General features: G+C 39.7%; 2 protein-coding genes across 5 annotated transcripts in view; both read left to right on the forward strand.

Annotated features, from left to right (window-relative positions):
• Positions 1-8,556, forward strand: part of LOC130186198 (nucleus accumbens-associated protein 2) — a 32,017-nt gene extending 23,461 nt beyond the window's left edge. For all 3 annotated transcript variants that reach the window (XM_056403030.1, XM_056403032.1, XM_056403031.1), the window contains exons 4-7: positions 643-819; positions 2,091-2,196; positions 2,440-2,537; positions 2,633-8,556. In XM_056403030.1, the coding sequence (XP_056259005.1) occupies positions 643-819; positions 2,091-2,196; positions 2,440-2,537; positions 2,633-3,159 (908 nt within the window). In that variant the 3' untranslated portion in view covers positions 3,160-8,556. The remainder of the gene's footprint in view (positions 1-642; positions 820-2,090; positions 2,197-2,439; positions 2,538-2,632) is intronic.
• A 612-nt stretch (positions 8,557-9,168) lies between these two features.
• nup214 (nucleoporin 214) overlaps positions 9,169-24,030 on the forward strand; it is a 31,101-nt gene continuing 16,239 nt past the window's right edge. For both annotated transcript variants that reach the window (XM_056403800.1, XM_056403801.1), the window contains exons 1-23: positions 9,169-9,340; positions 10,102-10,297; positions 10,459-10,613; positions 10,959-11,157; positions 11,249-11,319; positions 11,432-11,501; positions 11,696-11,799; positions 12,955-13,061; positions 13,208-13,274; positions 13,805-13,928; positions 16,856-17,014; positions 17,459-17,900; positions 17,998-18,140; positions 18,266-18,354; positions 19,397-19,480; positions 19,954-20,103; positions 21,357-21,515; positions 21,651-21,754; positions 21,847-22,026; positions 22,456-22,544; positions 22,636-22,719; positions 23,275-23,583; positions 23,748-23,915. In XM_056403800.1, coding sequence (XP_056259775.1) covers positions 9,299-9,340; positions 10,102-10,297; positions 10,459-10,613; positions 10,959-11,157; positions 11,249-11,319; positions 11,432-11,501; positions 11,696-11,799; positions 12,955-13,061; positions 13,208-13,274; positions 13,805-13,928; positions 16,856-17,014; positions 17,459-17,900; positions 17,998-18,140; positions 18,266-18,354; positions 19,397-19,480; positions 19,954-20,103; positions 21,357-21,515; positions 21,651-21,754; positions 21,847-22,026; positions 22,456-22,544; positions 22,636-22,719; positions 23,275-23,583; positions 23,748-23,915 — 3,295 coding nt within the window. In that variant the 5' untranslated portion in view covers positions 9,169-9,298. The remainder of the gene's footprint in view (positions 9,341-10,101; positions 10,298-10,458; positions 10,614-10,958; positions 11,158-11,248; positions 11,320-11,431; positions 11,502-11,695; positions 11,800-12,954; positions 13,062-13,207; positions 13,275-13,804; positions 13,929-16,855; positions 17,015-17,458; positions 17,901-17,997; positions 18,141-18,265; positions 18,355-19,396; positions 19,481-19,953; positions 20,104-21,356; positions 21,516-21,650; positions 21,755-21,846; positions 22,027-22,455; positions 22,545-22,635; positions 22,720-23,274; positions 23,584-23,747; positions 23,916-24,030) is intronic.

Genomic DNA, 24,030 nt, shown 5'->3' on the forward strand with positions numbered 1-24,030 from the left:
GCATCAGACAGCTTTGTCAAATTCTAGAGTTTCAGATATTTATGAAATCCACTCTATCTGCAATCAGTCAGAGCACCCCAGGGTGACATTGTGGGATATTTGAGATCCATTCACATCCTTGTGTGTGTGTGTGTGTGTGTGTGTGTGTGTGTGTGTGTGTGTGTGTGTGCGCGTGCGCGCGCGTCTGTCTCTATGTGTGCGTGTGTGTGTGCGTGCGTGTGCATAGGAGGTTGTGTGCATGTGCATACACTCACGAGTCATCTTAGAGGTTAGGGGAAACAATTTGGTGAGTAAGAACCTAACACCCAGCTTTGGATCTGTCCCCCTCCAAAACTCAAGTTGCTGATGCAGCATCATGACTTATCTGGGATACATCTGCAATGCTCTAAAACATTTATGAAACACAACAAGCTTGTATGAGATTACACCAACCTGCTTTACTAATTAAATCTTGAGGCCTCTCTCTAAACAGGGGACACAGGGGGTGATGAAATGATATTATAACTTTGTTTTTGTAGAGTACAGTCTGATAAATGAATGCATGCATGTACACATTGCTGTAACAAAAAAAACTAAACAAAAAAACCCTTTTGGTTATCGAATCCTCTCTGAACCTTTTCTCTTCTTGCTCGCTTTCATCAGTCCAGGACAAGCCAGAGATGGCAGCGGTGCCCTTGGCCTTGGAGAACCGCAACTGTGTGCTGATCCGCCGGGACCTGGTGGCGCTGCCTGCAAGCCTCATCAGCCAGATAGGCTATCGCTGCCACCCTAAGCTCTACACAGAGGGGGACCCTGGGGAGAAGCTGGAATTGGTAGCTGGTAGGCATGCAATGTACTTCTACACTTTTTCCACATTTGGATAATTTAAAACTCCGTAGCTGGCCAAATGAAATTAAACTGATTTCAACAAATAAATTCACAAGGTTCAACCTGGGCTTGAACCCAAGGAGATTTCTGCCAGAGGTTAATCTCTGGTCATCACCATTCACAGTAACTTGACTCTAGCATGACTGCTAAAGCATGTAATTAAAAGATTTTGGTGAAATTATGTTTGCTGTTCAGCAAGGCAGTGCTTTAGTCATACTAAAGCCGGGTCAGGAGGAGGGTCAGATGATGCGCACCGAGTCATTTAGATCAACCGCCGTAGCAGGTCCGACCCACGTCACTGTGTCAGTCTGAAAGGGATAAAACAAAGATGCACATAGAGAATTTCTGCAGAGAGAGACGACTGTGACAGAAGGACAACCATCTCTGCAGTAGCCATCAATCAGGCCTTTATGGTAGAGTGACTAGACAGAAATCCCTTTGGAGTAAAAAGCATATGACAGCCAGGAGTTTGCCAGATGGCCCTTAGAGGGCTCTGAGAGCATGAGGAAAAAGATTTTTTGGTATGATGAGACAAAACCAAACTCTTTGGTCTAACAGCCAGAAATTGCTCGTGGCTGTCAGACCAGAGACTTTCAAAGGGAGCAGGTACCGCTCAGCGTGTAGCTAATATTATTCCTTCAGTGGAGCATGGCCAAAAAGTTGTATCAATTTAATATTGAATCTTTTCAGACAAAAGAATGGAGTTTGAATACTTCCTAGTCTACTTTATAGGCAGACACAGCCGAACACAATGATATGTGAACACGCAAGTTGTGCAAAATGCTCAGGCGCAAAGTTACCACATGGTGAGATTCAATCAAATCGTAATTGAATTGAATTAGAAACAGAATGAAACACAATGGAAACGTGTAATTCAGTGGTGTAGTGTGCATATAAGACGCAGAATACAATACATCCATGTGAAAGAGATGGTATTGTGAAGGAATCGAAACCAAGAAATTTAATAGTGTGGTGCTTTTACGCCCTTCAACTTTGATTCCTTCTCCAGTTTCTGATTCAGCTCCGGAGAGATGAAGCTTTGTTTAATTTCCATTAAAGATCTCCTTGAACATGAATTTCAAATGTGGCAAAAGACTAAAAGCAGAACTGGTTATTTGGGTCCAAAGAGAGAAAAGATAAAGCTCTATAGTTTTGAACGACAAGGAAATGGGTTGTAATACAAGGAGTTTTCTCAGCAGATCTTCTTTTTTCTTACTACACAGGTACGCAGGTGTTCATGACCCGAGGCCAGCTGATGAACTGTCATCTATGTGCCGGTATCAAACACAAAGTCTTGCTCCGCCGTCTGCTAGCCACATTCTTTGATAGGTGAGTATAAAGACATGCACAACTGAAAACAGCAGTTTGTATTAGTCTTTAAGGAGCCACTGTAAGATTCCACTTCTGTGTATGACTCCAACACAACCGCAGTTGTCACAAACCAACTTTCACACTCCATCTGTGGCCATGTTGTGCAATGCGGTTAGTTATGTGTGTGTGTTCCCATGTTCGCCTACTTCCATGTGCCTGTAGCTGACTCTGCCCCCTGGTGTTGACTCTGTATGCTTGCAGAAACACTTTAGCCAATAGCTGTGGGACTGGTATACGTTCTTCTACTAGTGACCCCAGTCGGAAACCCCTGGACAGCAGGGTCCTCAACGCTGTAAAACGTAGGTTTATCATCCAAATCATTTCATATATGAGACAGAATTTCAAAAGAGCACAATTTGTCTACATTGAGTTTGCTGTTTTCTCTCTTTTACAGTCTACTGTCAAAATTTCAACCCTAACTTCAAGGAGAGTGAAATGAATGTGATCGCTGCCGACATGTGCACAAATGCGAGGCGTGTCCGTAAGCGATGGTTGCCCAAGATCAAGTCCATGCTGCCTGATGGCATGGAGGTGTACCGTGCGGGAATGGGAATGGGTGCTGCTGTGGGTCTGGGCCTGGCACTAGGTGCCCCTCAACCAGGGGTATCCCTTCCCTTTGAGCCTGACTTCAAGACCCTTGAGCAAAGGTTGTATCCAGATCGCAAGGACCCTCTCAGGACTCACCCACCGCTGACAGAGGGCAGCCCTGGGTCTGGGGCAGCGGGAGCAGAGGCTGAAGGTGAAGGAGTCGCCCAGGAGGAACAGGAGGAAGACGAGGATGAAGCTGGGTTGGAAGGTGTAGATGGATCACTGGGGGCGCCAACCTTGATCCCAGGGGCTGAGGCAGGCAATTGTGGTGACACGCCGCCTGAGCAGGAAGTGGAAAGTTTTGGACAAGGTCTGAGGGTGAATGGACAGTGAATGTCCTTTTGGGCTGCCTCTCATTTTGTGAAATCTGTTTAACACCACATTTTCTTTTGCTTGCATCTCGTCCACCACTTCTCCTCCTCTGTGCTTCCTCAACAGGAATTATCAGCACAAAAAGCCGCGCTCGTAGATCTTACTAACGGAAATTTGTCACACATGCATGCACACACGTGTGCTTGTGGACACACATTCTTACTGATCGTGGAAGCAGACACAGGCATGGCATTAGCACATGAAGAAAATCAATGATTTCTCCTCCACCCTTTTCTCATGTATTCAGTATTTACTCAGTATTTCAGCACATGCAAACATAGTACAAAGGCCCGATAGCAGAACAAATGACTGTAATGATACATGATTTCAGTGCAATACAAAAGCAGTAGCTGCTTTGCTGGCAGTTTACGGCGTGTACTATAATGGTTTGTAAAATGATTCCGTTTTCCTGGAAAGCTGCTTCTAAAAATAACTTGTGTAACCTTGGGAAAAACAGATCAGAGAAACTTTGCTCCTTTTAAAAATCAGCTTATTTTTGCAGTGTTTGACCATTTTACATCATATTGTTGTATGATGTGGATATATAAAAAAAAAAGATTGTGTTATAATTAAAGGTCAAGTGCTGTATTAGCACCATTAAACTGAACAATTTTTATTTCCTGATAAAACAGCAACATAATTTTTATGATAAAGATGAGGAAAGGGTTTTTTTTCCTAGGAAACCTCTCCACAATCTAACAAACAATCTATCACATGGAGCTGTTTTTTCATGCACATTTGCCCGTGACACATTGGATTAGATTGTCAATGTGATGCCTGTGTCTGCTCCAGACAGTCCCTCCAAACCACACACACGCGCACATACAGAAACACACACGCACATGTGCGCACATTTCCCACCTTATGATACTAGCCTTTAATATCTGCACCAATGCGTTGAAAATACACCGTTCAGTAAAAAAAAAAAAAAAAAAATGTAACAATGCTTTTTAACTTTGAAAAATCCTTTTAAATTACACCATTCTGTCCTGGAGATACAGAGAGAGACATGAACAAGAACATGCACTAAAATCCAAGCTTGCATGCATGAAAACAGTGGATACAGAGAAATACTGAAAACAACAACAAACCCACAAACCTGCATCTAAATAAGAAAACAGCTATTGTTGCCTTGAGATATGCCATTAATACGCAAAAGAACGTTTGTTTTTTGTTTTTTTGTTGTTTTTTTTTTTTTCTTTTTTACTGGGACATTTCTCAGAAACCTCAGTCTGACAAGTTAGAACTGACCTGGGTGTGACCCAGGACTGACTGTGTTTGACACAGTGCTGATTGGATTTTCTTTTCTAACTACGGAGCGTACTGTCAGCACGGGTAGAGGAGACTGACTATATGGAGTAGTAAGAAGAAGTGCACTACACCAAGTGGTAGAAGAAAACAAATGCCAGAGAGAGAAGCACTGTTTCACCTTGATGTGGTGGTGTGCTTGGCACCAATACTACATAGTCCTGCTTCCATCCTGTTTTATTTTTCCTGGAGGGGTGGGTGGGGGTGGGGGTGGGGGTGGGGGGGGTTGTGGGGGGGGTAAATTATTGAATAAATTGTATAAGAGCAATTTCTGCTGGCTTATTGCATTTGCACTCAAAAAAAGGTTTAAGGTTGGAAACTAAGGAGTTTGGCAAAATATGACTGTACTAAAGACTAAAGGCTAAAGACATGGTGACCTGGAGGGAGAATCTTCTTCCAGATCACCCTGGTTATTTATTTGATTAGGGTATTAGGGGAAAGGGGAAGGGGATGGCATGAGGCAATGTCAAACAGCGACTTTAACCTGTATTTGTCAGTCATTTTCTTCTTTTTTTGATATATGTTTTCATGCTTTCTGCCATGCATAAGGACGCAGTCCAAACTGCCTTTCTTTTTTGTTTCGTGCATTGATTTTAAAAGATACTCTGTTGTTTCTATATGTTTTCTTCAGTTTTCTTGGGTTTTCCTGCTCAGCAGTCAAAGCACCTTTAAGCACGAGATCAGATCATCAAATCTAGTAAATGAGTGAACCCCAAAGTTATTTCAAGCCATCACTGTTATGGAAAGTATGGCTTAGTTATGAAGTGGTTGAAAAATAAAATTAATCAGGTTTTTCCACAACAGAAAGTGACAGCATGAATGAACAACAAAGTTGAAAATACAGTATAAGCCCTTGATATATTTGATCTGTTTGTTTATGCTTCAGTGCTGTGCCACTTCAAAGGTCGGGCCAGATTAGTCTCTGTCTGTGTTCAACATATATTTGTTTCGGGTTCTTTTGGGGGAAGCTTTAAGATGGCCCTGCACAAGAAACACAGGGTTAAAATTGCACTAGGTAATAATAATGACGTTTACAGTATCTCTATCTATTCTTCTTTTTTTTTTTTTTTTTGGAAGAAATGTGATCTGCCATGAATAAAACAGGGCTGTGATAGAGTGGCTGAGATGATGGATGAATGTAAACTGTAGCACTGCTGTGGTGAGGGCTCCAAGCCTTGATTGAATATGGTAAAATACTGAAACTCTTTTTTTATATGACGCACGTCTTTCCTCGGTTGTATACTCTGAGAAATGGGCCATGATATAAAATGAATCTGACTGTGGATGATGTTCTGACCTAAATTTTAAGTGATTTTTGTGATTTGTTTTTGTTTTTTAAACTGATGTGAACAGGTCTTCCAATATGGCAAAAACCAAGGAGCATTTCTCTAACATGTAGAAAACTGAGCAAGGTTCAAGTACAGGCTTTTACTATTGTTTTATACTATCTTTACCCCAACAGTTATGTATGTCTAAAATGTTGAAATGACATGTGTTCACAAAACTGAGAGACCCTGAAAATTTCTGTAAACATATACCTTAAAGTTAAATAATTTCTTTATCTCATTTTTAATTTATTAAGCCTCGGTTCTTAAAGTTGCTCTTGTAAAGAAAATAAAGGTATTCAGTTGTTTTATTGGAGCCACCACCTTAATTACTTGACTTTTGAGAGGATCAACTGCACTTGGGATTTTGTCAGCCAAGGTAAACAGTCTTCCCAAAAATGCACACATATATGATTGCAGTAATTACTTTAGATTACAAAATAGCTTTCAACTTAATCAGGCTGCCGCCCCACAAAAAACGTTAAACACCTGTACTTCACTGTTTAACTGTGCAGTAAGTATAACCTATTTTTCTCTCTTTTAATGCACTATAAATCTTTTCTTCCTTTAGTTTTAAACAGGCCCTACTTTAATTTAGAGGAATTTGAAATGAGCTCAAATTAAAGCGTGTTAAATGACATGGGTTGGGGAACAACCCGATACACTCCACAGTAGTGATAGAGGGGTGTGGAGAAGTGCCATAGACTGACTGTGTGGGTGTGGCTGTCATGATGTGAACCTTTATGTTCAGAGAGTAACAGAACAAAGGACTGGTAGAATGCAGACACTGACAGATTTTCTTTTCCTTTACTAGAATTATAATGTTACAGAAATTAGCCTCCCAGAACCTTTTGCTCAATATATATAATGTATGTAATAATTTATTCACTTATTTTGTCACTTTCTTTAGAGAGAAAGTGCAAGATTTTTACTACACTTAAATACATTCAACAGCTAATCCACAACAACCTGGACCCCCTTTTGAAATCAATCATTCAATCAAACGTACATAAGCATTTGATGCATTCACATTTCAGCTTGTTTCATCCAGCTTGTGCACAGTTTTTCATCTTAACTACAAACATATGTCCAATAAAATCAAAAATACCAACCTCTTTTTTTTTTTCTTTTTTTTTTAGGAAAATCTTTTCTTTCTTTCTTTCTTCTTTCTCTCCTGCTTAGGATGTTTTTTTCTTGTGCAGGGTGAATTTGAACATGAATGATGTTGCACTAAAAACTGAGAGATTCTCAGAGAATGTCGTGGCTAACCCTTGGGAGGATGAGCTCTATTTGAGGTGGCTGGCAGAAAAAGTCCCGTAAAATGTATGTAATGTTCTATATTTGACCTGTTTCTTTGATTGAAAGCGGTGTCTCTCCTTCACATGGGGACATGGAGGATGGCGTTGTTGGTTGAAAAGACCCTATTTTCACAAACTTTCTTTGCAAATAAATTGTTACTTACTTTCTAAAAAACCTTACATAGTGCTCTGTTCATCCCCATTCACTGTAAAACTAATGGGCACAGCCGTTTTTGTTCCATTGAATTGTCCTGGAAATAATACGTTTATATGCAAAGAGACTTGTATCATAAAATGCATGACACTCACTCTAACACGATGAAACCTCTGATCTTTATGCACCATGTATTTTATGCTGAATAACTGTTGTCACTGTTTGCAAACAAAGACTATGGAGTCTTGCAATGAATAGGGTTGTATTTTTATCAAACACCCTGGCCTTTTATTGAATGTTTGCATAAAGTTTAATCTCTTTTAATAATGACAGCAAAGTAGTGTTAAAGAGTGGGATACATAGACTTAACTACCCAGTTGAGTATGCATTTGAACCTACAGCAGACTCAGAGAAAATGCACTAAAAGTTTATACAGTGTGTGTATGTTTATGTCCTTGAACATAATGCCAGCACTTTAGAACTACTTAGAAAAATGAGAGAAAAGAGAAAAACGGGAAGAGTGGCCGAGGGTAAGGTGAATGAAGGGGAAACTTTTAAAGCCATGTGTTCAGAGCGCTGACAATCAGAACAGGAATGAGACTCAAAGTACACTATGGGAGATCTGACATGACTTGCTGTGCTCTTGCTCTTTGCTTTGTCTTTCTCCAGCTTGCTTTGGTCTCTGCTAGCTTGCTCTCCAGAGTCGAGGGACATTATGATGTTAACCCCAGCCTTCTTAGTTATAAGTGTGTGTGTGTCCGCGACAAGGACTGACTGATATTTGACTGATACCTTGGTGCTTCGTGAACAGAGCTGTTCCATGTTGACATGGACCATATCTGTAATGCTCTGGTAAGCATGGGCCGAACTTGGTCCTAAGTCTGGGCTTATTGGTAACCTCTTGATGGGCAACAGTTCATACAACGAAAGAGGATCTTATCATTCAACCCTACACTTTGATCATAGTGATGTTCTTCACTATCAACAGGGCTTGGACCAGGCAAACTGGGATGGGACAATTTCAGTGTTAATACTGCTTTATGTTTAAAAATGACAAATGTTAATATGTTTATGCGCCTTCTGACTCAAGCATCAATAATATATACAACAAAAATGCAAGTTGCCACTTTTGATGTTGCATAAGAATCTACCTTTCATTCCCATTATGGTATTTGCCACCACCAGTTTCAGTTGTGTAGTCCAAGAGTACCTGATTTCTTTAAATGCAATACAGAAAAATCTGCTTTCTAATAAAAGTCCTTACTTCACCATATACTGTCCTCCTCTTTCTTTTGTCTCTGTTGAATCTCATTAAAAGCAAATTGGCTACTTCAGGGATTTGTTCAGTGTTGACCCCCCCAAATGTCTGTAAAAGATCCCACTTGCAACTATTTAACCCAAAGGAACCTAGGCAGAGAGGTTTTTTGCAGTACTGTATTGTAGAAATACATTACATTACTTCATAAACTATGGTTACAAATATCACACACTAGTAGGCCTACATTCTGATTCACAAAATATAGTAGGACAAAATTTTATAAATAATTTTTCTAACATTTTTTTTTCTTGGGGAGAAATAGGGATATAAATAGACTGACATTAATCCCAGCAGGATGGAGAAGTGGAGTAATAGATTGGGTTCTTTTGAGAATTTGTAAATGGCGTTTTTTCACAACTTCGTGTATTTTTTTCTGCCTTGCAGCAAAGTATATTTTTGTTTTTGTTTTTGATTGTAGTCCTAGGTTACTGAAAAAAATTGCCATATCTAGTCCCCATTTTGTGAGGGAGATCTGGTGTGTACGATCTCAGTGTTGTGGTCTCTGTGCTCTGGTATCTATTTGTCATCCTACGTAGCTGTGACGTCGATTTCTTCACCAAAATCGCGCCGCAGCGTGTGTTCAGTTGTGCTCACAGTCTAATGTGGCTCACTAGAAATTTGTCTCAGATACACAGAAGGAAAGAAACAAGCAAATACAACAGGTCGCTTGGAAAAGCAACAGATTCTGTCTCTCAGAATGAGTGACGACACAGACTCCCCTCCTGAGAGGGAAATGAAGGTAGGCGCTGTTACCCACGATTCATGTTGACAGGTTAGCATGTCTGAGCTAATGTTTGCTAGCCCTGTTCATGTTCTGTGGTTCAGGTTAGCTTAGCGTTAGCTGGTGAGCTAGCTAGTGGGGTTAAGGTTTTCTGTTTAGTTAACCTGAACCCAGAAGTATTTGCAGAGCCACATTTGCAGATTAGACATGATTAAAAGTTAAGAGTTCAGTAACACTGTAAACGTCTCACAAGAAAAAGCGTTTATATTTAGGCTACTTATACCCTCTCAGTTTGCATGCTAGCACGGTACTTATTAGCATTTAGGTTAATGTGCTCCTTGACAGTTGAATGTGAACTTGATTTCAGGGGAATTAACAACCACCTGTATGTGAAATAAAGTGATCAGATGCTTGTCAATGCGGTTATACAGTATAGTTAGCATCATTACTTTAGCTAATGCGACACAACGCACTTCGTTGTTACCCAAGATTTAAACTTTCGATTTGAAACTACGTACCTGTGGTGTCAACGAACTAACAAAGTCAAGTTGACAGTAATCAAATATTTGTATAAAAGCCTTTATGTTTCACGAAGGTAAAGAAAATTGGCTCTTATTGTCTGGCAGCGTACGAGCCATGCTTGTCAGGCATGTATTGTACAGTATTGTATTGTTTTGCCTCCTGTTCAGTTTATGTTGCATTTATTGAGCTGGACTCACATTTGTTTATCACCCATAACTGATCACTATGAAGTAACATTGCTTGTCTTTGTGTTGTAGGATTTTCAATTTCGTCAGATGAAGAAAGCAAGAGTTTTTGAGCCCACTGAGGAGTTGCCAAAAGAAAGATCTAGTCTGCTTACCATCTCAAACAAATTTGGTTTAACTTTTGTCGGGCTTGACAGAAGATTCAAAGTTTACCTAACTCGAGATATACTGGCTGCTGATAAAGCAGATGGCAACTCCAACGAAATAGGTATGAAAGTGACAATACAGTTTAAATTGGTTTAAATTTGAATACTTGTCTGTTCATTTTGCATTGCATTGTCATTTCTTTCACTGTTACTTAGAAAATTCATTTAATTTCTTCTCATCTCTCTTACCAACAATTCACTCCAATTTTTCTTTACGTTCTAGTCAATGGGATACCACCATTGGCGGAGGTTACTGTGGAGCTGACTGTGCACAACTTGGCTCTCAGTTGTGATGAACTTACTTTGTCAGTATGTGGCATGTCTGAGGGGGCAGGTTTGTCCCTCACATTCTATGATGTCCGCACCTTCGTGAACAAGGTAACAACCTTTATCAGTTTACCTAATATACCATTGTGTTAAGCACACATTATGCTTATTTCAGGTTCTGACAGGGGATTGTATAATGAACAATACACTTAAAAATAGATTTGCCAGTTTTGCTGCACTCTGCATGAAGGTGTTGCTTTGGTCTCTAGATTTATGGATCACTAGTCCAGTGCAGAACACTGACTGACTGAAATGAACAGGGAAATTGCTGATCTGTTATCATAAAAATGTTCACACAGGGCTCTACACAGTAGACTAATTTAAAACAGAAAAATGTCTGACAGAATTATGTTTTCTACTTATTCGACTTGTTGATTCTTTTTTTTGTTTTCCCAGGCGAGACCACAGAAGTTACCTTTTGCATCACTGCAGCCAGCCGTACCCTCTGGCACTTTAGTGCAGGACCTGAAGTGGAACCCTGCTCAGGCTTCCACTCTGGCTGCCTGTCTGACTGATGGCAGTATGTTGGTTTTGGATGTTACAGACAGTGTCAAGGTGCAGGCTGAGCTACCTGCTTCAAGTGGCATCACATGCAGTGAGTGAGATTGAGTGTAATTGTTGAGTTTACCTGTACTCCATATTTCCTCTGTGGCTCACATGTGGCTCATGTACTTTGTTTGACACAGTTTGCTGGAGTCCAAAAGGAAAACAAGTTGCTGCAGGAAAAATGAATGCTACAGTCAGTCAGTACACACCAGTGAGTGAATCTGATTCACTGTAATCAAAAATGAAATGCTTATTGCTCACTGAGAGCTGCAGCACCCAGTAACTGACAAGATGAATAACAGTTTTTCTCCTCTGTTCAAAAGGCACTCGAAGAGAAGAAAGTTATTCCATGTCCACACTTTTACACTTCCTCCCCTGATGAACCTGTCAAAGGTAAGATGGACACTCCCACATATGTAAAATTAAAGGACATCTGTGATGTATGCCTATATGCTGATCTGAATTATTAATGGCATATAAGGACAGAGCTTATCTGTCACCGGTATATTACATATTCTAATTTACTTGCATTTTACTGCCATTGCTGTGCTTAAATCTGGCTTTTTTTTCTCCATTGTCTCTCACAGCTCTGGATGTGCTGTGGCTGAAAACCTATGTGTTTGCAGTGGTATATGCTGCTGCAGATGGGTCCCTTGAGACCCCTCCTGAGCTAGTGTTGATATCCCTCCCAGTGAGTATGCTCTAATCACATTTGGGTTTTTGTCAGGTTGCACTTCTTCAGTTTTCAGTGCTGTCTTACTCTTCGCCTCAGTAGATGGATGTTTCCAAATATTTCTTTTGAATTTGAAGGTCAAATTTTGCCTCTGTATTGTGGTGCTATCAAATGTTTGTGAAGTGGCTCTGTGATTACATAGAGCCTCCTAAATAGGGATGGTTATCGTTAAGATTTTAACGGTACTACTACTCTTACTGATACTGTTTACCGATCCGGTACTTTAATGGCACTCTTATGGATACTGGATATGGAAAACTTGAACAAACACAACATTTGTCATACTTGTGTCAACGGGCTGTGTTTGCATCAACTCTGGTAGAGTAGAGCCATACTTTGGACTGTTTGGTTCTCTTAACCATCGTTATCTATCTAAAGGAAGGCTATGAGCTTGAGTTAGTGTGCGCGCTGCACTGTCTTGTGTGTGTGTCTGTGTCTGTGTGTGTGTGTGTGTGTGTGCGTGTGTGTGTGTGTGTGTGTGTGTGTGTGTCTCTCACTGGAACTACAGCCCCGCCCCCCCTGCCCTCCGCTCACACAAACAGCAGGCAGGCAGAGAGAGCGAGAGACACAGATCTGTCGTCTTTTGTGAAAATAGCGAAAATATATCATACATAGACGGATATTTGATGGAGTTGGTGAAATAAATGTGCAACATAACGTTTATCCAGCCTTACCGTTAAGGTTGGAGCTTATTGATACTGCGGTCTTGAATAATGTAACCCCAGGGCCCGTTAAATACCCGGGCTCGGTATCCATCCCTACTCCTAAACCAGTTGTCATCTACATGCTTATCTTATGTAATGTTATTTGTGTAAGCACCTGCTATGCCATATACGGCTGTTGCTCTTAGTTTCAGAGAGATACTTACTGTAAGCAACAGGTTATCATATTAGTGTTTGTTTATATTAACTTTGTCACAGATTATAACATTTTGCTTTGATGTCAATGGGCAGCATGTTAATGTATATATTTCTCAGTATTTGTAAGGGCATTCTTTTTCTGCTAATGATGATAAAATTGTCAAGCAGCTAGAATATGCTTCCACCATACAGTTCAGTTTACATTTTACATACATTCAGTTGATTTTCAGTTCATTTTATGATATTTTTACAGAAAAAGGATGAGAAGATGGAGACAAAGCATCTGAACTTCAGTGACACAGTGTACGGCAGCTGCACTGAGCGACTACACCACTACTTCCTTAGCCACGTAGAGGACTGGTAAGAAGGATCACAGTTTATAGGCATTTAGGTTGCATTGACTTTAAATATGCTGTTTATTCCTGCCAGCTTTGGTGTTTTTTTTTTTATTTCAATGTGAAGTTAAATTGGTGTAACATTTTGCTTTGCTTCGTTGTTACATCCAGGGACCTTGTGTTTGCAGCCTCAGCAGCTTCCATTGAGGTCAGCGTCATAGCTAGACAAGACGACAAGGTACGTAATTATTTTAAATTTAAAGGACACACGGTTTTAAATATAGACAGAAATGAAAGGTGTTTTGCACTATGATGAACTTCAATTTAAAACTAAACTATAGTTTTGAAAGGAAAGTGGAAGGAAGTGTTTTAGATTTCCGAAGTATCAAAGAAACACTTAATACTTTTCCTTTTAAATCATTTAGGCCAGCAGAGCACCCCCCTCTACAGTCAACAAACCTAATGCCAAATATTTAACTAACCCATGTGATGACAGTTAGGGCAGCTTCTGGATATGCTCAAGTTTTTTAAGTGCTGTATTAGTTCTGAACTGCAGAGCACAGAATGTTATCTTGTCTATTGTGTTTAATCAACTTAGAGCTTCTTTTCTTGAAGTAGACTTGATTTAGCCAAAAGTACAACTGAAGTTCTGATGCTCAGTGTTTTACATACTAAACAGATTTTATCCTTATTGTTTTTGATTTGATTTAATTTACAGTTTGTGTGATGCTCACTTGATGATGTGACCACAAATTATTGTCCTTTTAGATCTGGGAACTTTGGATCCTGGAAGATGCGAGTAGGGCTGAGCTCCCAGTGACCGAGACAAATGAAGACACTCTGCCCCTTGGTTTAGCCATCGACTTCACCAGCCAGCAGGAGATCCACATCTGTAAGTGGATTTGGCTTTCTGTGCATTTCTTCTTTCTACCTGTTAGTTGTAACCTAATGTTTGTTGTTGAATGTTAATCATTTATATCCCTTCACACGAAGATGATTGTCATTTTGCAAATTAACACCAATTTTAGAGCTCAGTTGTGTCTTTTATCACTTTTCAAAAAAAGTTCACTTTACTTATTACTTATTTATTAAGGATTTTTGGGGGATCTTTTCAGAATTTTTAAAGCATTTTAGCAAAGGTCACAGCTGTGTCATTTTTGTCAATCTTGTGGGAGAATGCCTACGCTGATGGAAGCTCTGCCAGAGCCCATTTTTAAATATGGAGAAGTTGGCTTAATGCTAACCCCAATGCTATATATTTCTGCTAAATCAGTGAGCAGCACTGATTTAGCTTTATTGCAGTGTTGGATTCACAGGATTTGTTCAGGGAAGTGCTTTGATTTGACACATTTTAAGTCAAAAGACAGGCACCACCATCTGATTATTTATCTGTGAGCAGTTTATGAATTGAATTTCTGGAAAACATACCACATCCCAATATAAATAACTACTGTCTTATATAAAATCACATATACTGTCACAGTGTAGGTATTCCTAAGATTTTTGACATATTGCCTACCCTGTTGGCAGCCATAATCCAACCATGTGCCATTAATCCTAGGTAGTGTTGCGTTTCTGAGCTAAGGTTTGCTAAATGCTCTGGGTTTTTCAGAAAATTTTTCAGTGACAGTATGAATGATGTGTGGTGAAAATTAAGCCAGTTTAGGCAAGTTTGTACACAGTCTGCCACCAGCGAATACTATCCACACCAATGAGCTTGTTTTAATGAGCATACATGCCTAGAATATTTTATTCTGAAACTGGTAAGATGTACAGTGGGGTCCCAAATGGGAAAGTGGTCTCAGACTTTTGGACCCCACTGTATGTTTTACTGATTCTTTAAAAAAAAAAAAAAAAAAAAGTTCAAAGCACCGCAGCCTTCTTAGTTTGTCTTGTCAGATCTCTACAAAATAATGGTTTCTGTGGTGCTCAGTTTTTCTTATGGCTTATTAAAGATTGTCTGTAAAGGAAGGGGAACCAGGGGATGTTGTATTTAAGTTAACTTTCAATTTCAGGTTTCTTTGTGCGTACACCATCCACTGCAGTGTTCTATTGCAGCATGTGTAAAGAATAGTGATAAGCTACCGTCTCAGTACACTGTTTTATCCTAACTGGCCCAGTCTGTCAGACATTCACGTAGAGCTGCTATTGCTGTCTAGTCACATATCTCCTGCTCATTCTAAGAACTCCCTCCCCATCAAGAAAAAAAAAGCCCTGCAATTTGAGAAACATTTCTGACATGATTGTAGACTGATCAAAACCTTTATCCGAAGCGAGACATTAGATAGGGAAAGCAAAGGAAAAGTAACGAGAGCGTTATCTGTGGAGAAAAAAATGCACTCATTAAAATGGCTCAGACAAGCTGGAGGACCACAACAAACAACAAAGCCCAGACAATCCTGTTGCAGAATGCTGATGAGGTGTACCGTGTGCCTCTCCCTTCTGTTCACTCCCTATTTCACCCTCTATCTCTTTGCTTCTCACTATCTTCCAAACTATGGTTTCATAACTGAGATGAAACAAAACATTAGATGCTGTATTTTTGTGTTTTGCGTTCTCTGTTTTGTGTGTTTGTTTTGTTTAGAACTCAGGATTACTGTATTTCTGGAAAGATAATATTTGCTTGAATATATGTTTCTAAATGTATATTGAATATGTAATCGTATTTTTGTGTGTGGCTCTATATATCTGTAGTAAATAGAGGTTTGAATTTATGCAGACAGTATACTAATATGCTATCATGATGAAATGAATGTACAGAAGATGCAAAATGTAGCATAAAAGTTGGTGGTAATTAATGAAACACTGAGATGCAGTGAGAAAGAACAGCCACTGCTGTTATCCCCTAATGGCAGTGAAAGTTGCACTTGAAAAATAGTTTTAGATATGAGACGCAGCTGTAAAGAGAACAAAGAGGACAAAGTGTTCAGAATACATTTCTGACTTATCTGAAGTGACTAGTACCAGCTCTGACTAAGCAGCATCTTTAATTTTGGGTGTGAATACTCAGTTTCATCATTTAAATGTTGGTTTAAACTAGATTTGCCATTTTCGTCTGCAGCCCACAGCATACTGCGTGATTTTGGAAAGTGCAGGAAAGTGGGTGTGAAGAGCAGGAAAGAGTTTCTGGGTTTGGCAAGAAGAGTAATGTGGTGGACTGTTTTTTTTCACCAATTGAGGCATCTTAGGAATGCTGTCTTTGTACATGACTACAGTGTGCCTTTTTCAGCTGAACACTGGTTGCTTATTTTAACCACTGGAAGGCGGAATGGGCCAAGGTAAATATGATAAATACAGCACCAACATAGCGGCTTAGAGCTCAAATGCCGTCAACACTTTAATGATTAAAGTGACAAACCACATTTTGTCATTATGAACAGAGAAAGCACAGTGAGCAGGCAGCACTTGCTGTTAATCGCTTCTCTTGTGCGGTGGTGTGAGTTGGAAGCACAAAGCTGTGCAGAACGCTACATAATTTCTCACAGAGGTCTATTACTGTCCAATGAAGATTGCACATGGATATAGCTCTCAATTAATAAACTGTCTACAAAGTTTCCTGCCCTAGAGCTGTAGAGATATTCTCTCTGATTTGCTGATCTGTGGAAGGTTACAAAATGTATCCGAGAGGGAGGAAAGGAGGGAGTTACGCAACGGAGAATGATGGACTGTGTATGTTTGTTGGTGACAGTTATGTGTTTGGTCTGTTTTGTGAAATTATGGTAACATAGCATATTTTTAAGTGTATTTCTGTACATCATATAGATAATTTCTCTTTCCCTTTCTTTTTCCTTATATTTTGTCTTTCCACCCTTTTTAAAGCTGATGAGAAGACCTTACCCCCAGCACCCACTATGCTAATGCTGTCCACGGAGGGATTACTCTGCCCATTCGCTCTACTCAACCTCAATCCTGGGGTTAAGCAACTGGTCTCTCCCCCCAACCCCCTTCCCTTGGAGGGAGAGAGACTGCCCAAGCCAGGTAAGAACACCAGTGAATTGAGTTTTAGCCTAAAATACACTGATATATTTCCTCAAGTGAATATTATCTAATAGTGTTTGCCAGATTTTCCATGTCCTGCTGTGGTGCCATCATAGGCTGTTGACTTGACAGACATATCATCTTACATACTCAGTTGTTTTTGACAACTTGCAGGTAGCACAAAAGAGGTAGAAACAGTTTTTAAAAAAATTGGACTAGACAGTGAACTTTTTTTTATGAAGCTAGAAAACCAGTGTTTTTACCCAGTCAAACTCATTCAGAAAGAGGTTCAGTAACATTTGTGCAAATTCCTTTGAAGCTTGACAGAAATGTGGTTGTTAGCATCTAACCAACCAAGAAAAATGTGGACTTATTCTTTTCTATAAGCCTAATTCAGTCACTCCTACATTAAGATATGACATCTAATTTATTTTCTGTTCACAGGTTCTTTGGCCACCCAACCACCCAGAGTTGCTGCCTCCATCCAATCTGCCCCAGCAGCATTCCCTAACCTCGGTCTTACTTCAGTAGCTGCGTCCATTCCTCCAGCTCCTGCTGCTTCTTCTTCCGCTGCTCCATTCAGCATTGTCCCTACAGTTCCTGTCTCGTCGTCATCATCAAGCTTCACTTTCTCGGTCCCATCCACCTGCTCCACCTCAGCCACTCCAGCTTTCTCCCTTGGGGGAACCACACCTTTTGGTTCAGGATCTTCAGTCTTCTCCTTTGCCTCCAAACCTCCCTCTGACACTCCTTCAGCACTTTCAGCCTTTTCTTTCAGTACCCCTTCCATCAAACCGTCAGCAGTGGCAGCCCCAGCTCCAGCTCCAACACCACAGAGCCTTGCCACTGCTTCCCCACCTACGGTGAAACTGAATCTAAGTGAGAGGTACTGAACTATCATATATTAGGCTACTCTGACTGACACACTTGAGGTTTTTATACATACATTAAAATATATACAAATACGTCTGCTCTTTCCAAAGGTTTTCAGCAGTGGAGACCCCAGCACCAGCCCCAGTGCCACAGTCTTTCTCCTTCAATTCTCCACTGTCTAAAACCGTTGTCTCCAATTCCAGTACTTTAACCGCCCCTCCGCTCTCAACCACTAAGCCACCAGCTGTATTAGGTAAGAAAGTCCAAACTTTACACAAGTTTGTCACTCTAATTTTATTTTTCCTATCAAAGACTTCTTTAACTCTGAAATCTCCATTACTAGGATTGTGATCTCTAATATTGTTGGTTGTGCCTCAGCTCCAGTACGTCCAGTTCAAACCAGCACGCCACCCACAGTTGTCCAGAAACCTACTCCTGCTGCCCAGGGCGGTGTCCAAACTCCACAGGTACTGTTTGTTTATTATTGTTGTTGTTGTTATAATTGTTTTGTTGATATTTAGCTGAAAAATATTCTAAAAGATAAACAAGTCCATTATAGAGACACACTGAAGGCAGGGAACCTCCATCTGATATTTAAGAACTATAAAATGTTCAGCAAGTTGTATTTCTCAACTCTCTGTTTTTATGATGGCAACCCATTTCATTTAGCCTTGGTTTGACCGAAAATACCGAACATAACTAGATAAATATTTTGTGTGCTCTCATTTTGTGTGTAGGTGCAGTTATGCATAACCAAACTAAACGAAGGTCCAGTAAAGGCTTAACATTTGGCCTTAAATGTTTTTGAAGAGAATAGTTGTGAAATTGTGACTGCAATGATAGTGATTGCAAATTAGAGAAAGATGAGACACCATAAACAAGAGCTGAGACCAAAACTATTGTTGTATTAAACATGAATTATTTGAGTTACAAGAAAACTGAATTTAAATTAGCATTAAATTAGCTACATTTGGTTCCTCCTACCATGTGATATTACAGGGAGAAACAGAATATCAGCATTAAAGGAATAATTTTCAGCGCACATTGGAAGTACAACACAGTCTTGTTTTTGTAAAATGTATATGCAGGGTCCACATGAGAATAACAAACAATTTCTAATACACTGTATTAGCAACACATTAGCCTCTGACAGCTAATAGCTAACATTATACACAGTAAACTGATCAGAGAAAAAGTAAAGCAGTGACAAAAGTAACAATCAACAAACACAAATCAGCTATGATAAAGAGTGTCTAGCAGATAAAACGCACAGTATTTTCATTTGCATGGTGGTTGTAAGGTCAGTTAAACTGTAACTGCTATGGAATTGTGCTGGTAGTGGTTGCTACTTAGCAACAGAATATTCAGCTGACACCAACTGCTGGTAGCATGAGAAAACGGTATATTAACTAAGTAGATGACAAAGCTTTTAAGGTGTGTATAATTTATTTTTATTTTTTTCTCACTGACTTTGCAAAGTAGATTTTGATGATATTCTTCTTGATGCAGGCAGCTGTTAGTGTGAAGGCCCTGGAGAAGCAGCTACAGCAAAAGAAAGAGTCGGATCACATTATGGCTGGTATATTGGAAGAGGTGAGACACGTCAGCCAATCAACACAGGAGTACCACTTTTAATTGGTTAAAAAAAAAAAAAAGAGAGCCTCGTGGCCCAAACCATATTGGGGAAATAAATGTATTTGGTAGGTGCTTATGTTTGACTGAACACTGCAAATCTCCTTGTTTAATTTTTCACAATGGTAAATCTGTAAATTCTTTTTCATGTAGGCAAACTATACTTTTTCTTTTCTTTTCTGTATTTTAATCAAGATACACAATTTTTCAGAGTTAACTGTAATTAGCAAAGGCATTTCTTTGCTGTAATGGTGCATTTAGTTAATCACTAGTTTAAAACTAGCTACTGCAGCAGTTACTAAGAACTGAGAAAGGACTTTGCATGAAAGTGAGGGATTAACGAATAACTGGTACACCTCAGTGCTGGTCAATATTAAGAGTGTCGAAATAAGTCAAATTTTTCGTAACTTAGCATGTCTTTGACTCGTGGTCAGATTGCACACTTCCAGAAGGAGATGGATGACCTTAAGGCAAGAAGCACACGAGCTGACTTCAAGGTTGGCACCAATGAGGAGATGAAGGAGTTGAGGAAAGAGTCAGAAGACCTCCATATATTCACCTTGGAGATCAAAGAAACTACAGAGGTAAGACCATAGTTGAAAAACAAAAACCTGTTCAGATATTGTACAGTGTTTCCCCTGTATGCTTTCAGCAGCGGCAGAGCGCAAAACCATTGCTCAAACCATGTTTGTGAAATTAAATATTAGAATTTTAACTCTAGGCCAATTGTGTCAGCACCACATTAATGCCAACATGCCTCCAGAGTGGTCTTATTCATCTTTACATCATTTGTGCTTGTTTGTAGAAGCAAAACAAACATCTGTGCTTCATTATTTCTCAAGTTATCACACTTTATTTATCTGATGTGTAATGCTTGTAACTTGAGAATTAATGGAGCAAAACTGTTTGTTTTGCTTGCACAAATGAATGAGTCACCACTTTGGAGTCTAATGGGTTGCTCAGGCCTACGTTCTAAAGTATAATATTTAATTTCTCAAAAACGGTGCAAGCACAAATTTTTTATTTTGCCTGCACAAACTAATCAAAATAATTTTATTAATGTCCTGATCATATGGGGGGCCAACTTAAAATAAACTGGTTCAATATTGTCCTGTACACTTATCTTGTTAGTCAAATTATATTTGAATTCAATTTTCAGATGAGTATGAAAGAGTGGCTCATTAATTTTATGTTATCTATTTCTATTTATGTTTAATAAAAAATCGTAAGTAAATAAAATAGTGAGTCATTTTCTGTGTTGAAGCATTTCATTCTTCGACATTCATTACTACAGCTATCTGGGCCTCCTGAGTGCTTCAGGTGTCAAAAACTCTTGGTAAACTGACAGACACAAAACAAGGTGAACATGAATAACCCTATCTATAATGATTTTAGGGTTGAGCTAAGCTACCTCTCCTCTGACATGCTTAAACATGGGTCTGGCGTCACACACTTGTGGACATGTGCCCACCACTGCTGCCGATGTTTATAGCCTCCTTCTGCTCTTCTCCCCTTTAACTTTTGATGTTGAAAAGTGCAGTGGTGTTATGACTTGTCAAAGGTATATACCATACACAGTCAAGCCTTTTCAGTCTTTTGGGTAAATTTATTCATATAAAAAAGGCTGACTAATCTTTTTAGACTTTTTAATCTATTGTTTGTATCTAGACTTGATTGTATTGGCAGAATTATAATGTGAGCTTTGCCCAAAACTGCACAGTCATACATGTTTAGTTGTTTTGTTGATTAAGTACTTCAGTCTCTTTATTGAATTGAGCTTACAATGACATCGCTGTCCTCTTCCATCCTTTTTTTCTCTTCTTTTTCTGATTCTCAGTCTCTCCATGGCGACATTGGGACTCTCAAGACCACCTTATTGGAAGGCTTTGCTGGGGCAGAAGAAGCCATAGCCCAGAGCGAGCTGAGCAAAGACAGGCATTACAGACAGCTGCTGTACAAAAAACCTCTGGACCCGCGCAGTGAGGAACAGCTCAAGGTGAGCCACAGAAAGACAGATGATTCAAATAATGTTGATGAGTTGACACTTCAAAAATATCAGAAAGCCTTTAAATGTATCCCCTAAATACTCACAGCATTTTGTCTATTTTATTTTATGTTTTTCCTTATCCAGGAGATTCGCAGACTGTACCAGTATGTTATGTTTGCTGTGGAAGATGTCAATGATGTGCTGGATGTGGAATGGGAGAAACACCTGGAGAAGAAGAAAAAACTGAAGTAAGCACAAAGCAGCAGCTAGTTGAGTATTTGCTACTGAAAAGATTTTGGGTTGAATATCCTTTGTAATGAAAAAATTCTCCTCTTCACAGACACATGGTCGTGCCAGGTCGTGAGGGTCTGTACACTACACTGGCCAATAACCTGTACATCATCAACCAACAAAAGAACAGATTGGACCAGTTGGTTAAGGAGCTCACTTCACTGCGGCTCTACAACAAGACTACCACGCCAACTATAAACCGCAATACTGCTACAGCAACAACTTCTGGGTAGGGAGGGGCAAAGAACAAGGAGTAGGAGAGGAGGAATGTGAAAACCTTAGGGATAAATAAGTATTAAACTTTGTTCATTGTGAGAAGGGAGAACCTGCAGAGCGGCTTTGGGAATCACAGTCTTCATACCTCAAGTTAATTGTGACTTAAATGGGCTACAATTTGAATCTAGAGCAGTTTTTGAATAATTAAAACAGAGTAAATTCAACATAGCAGGTTGTTTTTCATAATAGGACAGTGTAATAGCTAACAATGTAATCATCAGAGTTGATGAATAACAAAGATTGCACTCATTTCCTTCAGTGAGGCAGCCTTTACATGATGTTAATATTCATTTCTAATTATAACTATTAGTACATTGCAAAAAGGTCTTATAAAAGAGGATGATTGCAATTTAAAACATTTTGTTTCTGTGTTTTTTGACAGTTTGGAAAGCGAGCTTGAGAGTTTAAGGGATGCACTCCTGAAAGCCAGGCTGGACACTACCCCTCCCAAGACCAAATCCAAATCTCCAGGTACTAATCTGTCTATGTTTATGATATATGAAAAGCATAGCACATTTCGTAGTTTTAACAAACACTAACTACAGATGTTTTTCTCCATCAGTCAAGATATCACCGGTGAAACAATCCCAGCTACGTAACTTCCTCTCAAAGGGGCAGATGCCTCCTGTCCGCTCAACAGCACCAGGTACACATTTCTTACTCAAACTAATTTAACTAAGGGTAACACTAATATAAGGTGGGAATCTTATTTGATTTTCCTTGTGCAAATTTGATTTACAGACTAAACATAGTTGTATGAAAGTTTACAAATATATTTTTAGCTTTGTCTTAAATACAAGCTAAGAAAGATCTGCTTAAACAAGTAAAGGCTGGGAACATATTCACATAAATTGGGTTTGTTGAGCAAGAGTAGACTGTATTGAAGTAACGAGATGTAACCTTTTATTTCGTCAGTTGTTTCATCAAGACTCAGAAATCTGACAGCTTGCTTGAAGCTCAAAAGTAATTTTACCAGACTGCATAAACATCTCAACCTTATGTCCCACCAGGGATGGAGAGGATTAAGAAAGTAAAGAGATAAACATCTCAAAATTCAGCTTATAAGAATTTGTGGAACTCCGTGATCTCAGTGATTCATGTTGAAATTCTAATATTGATGACACTAAACAAAAATATAACTATACTGCAGCTGTACCACAGATGTTGGTTATTTAGACGTTCTTCATCTGTTCTCTTCCAGCCAACCTGTCTCGCTCAGCCTTCCTTTCACCTAAATACTATGAGGACTTGGATGATGTGAGCTCCACCTCCTCCCTGTCCCAGTCCCTGGACCCCCACCCGGCTCACTTGGAGCTGGAGGAGGAAGAACTACAACCAGAGCCACTTCCAATGACTGTCATACCCCCAGCATTGTCCAACCCCCGCCACCCCACAGTCGTGAGAACCCCCTCTATCCAGCCTGGCTTCGGAGCCATCCAGTCCACCCCTTTAACCAAAATTCACTCAGTCCAGGGTATGGGCTTCGGACTCAGCCCTATTGCCAGCCCTAGTAAGTAATTCATACAAACTATTGCCATAGCGTTCATCACGGTTTAGCATTCAAAGCCAAGAGATGACTGCTTTTAAATGTCACATGTAACACAGAGAGCAACTATTGAACACCAATAGACATGATTCATTTCATAAATTTTGCCCACTCTATTTATGTTTCAGTTCCAACTAATAAGATCAACCTCAGCGGGGCTGATAGCACTGCTCTTGCCACTAAGACAGTAAAACATGGAGCCCCACCAACTGAGAGAACCATACCTGTCACCATCCCTGCCCAGCAGGCTGCAGCCACTGCTGCTCTACGCAGGCATATGGCCAATCAGAAGACAGGTAGGAGAAACTGCTGTGGTAAATGAATTTCCCCGTTGTGGGATTAATAAAGTTAATCTAATCTAATCTAAACATGCAACAGTCCCCATCCTTTGACTGCAATTGAAAATAATTG

This window comes from Seriola aureovittata, chromosome 18 (assembly GCF_021018895.1).
Source record: "Seriola aureovittata isolate HTS-2021-v1 ecotype China chromosome 18, ASM2101889v1, whole genome shotgun sequence".
NCBI classification, from domain to species: domain Eukaryota; kingdom Metazoa; phylum Chordata; class Actinopteri; order Carangiformes; family Carangidae; genus Seriola; species Seriola aureovittata.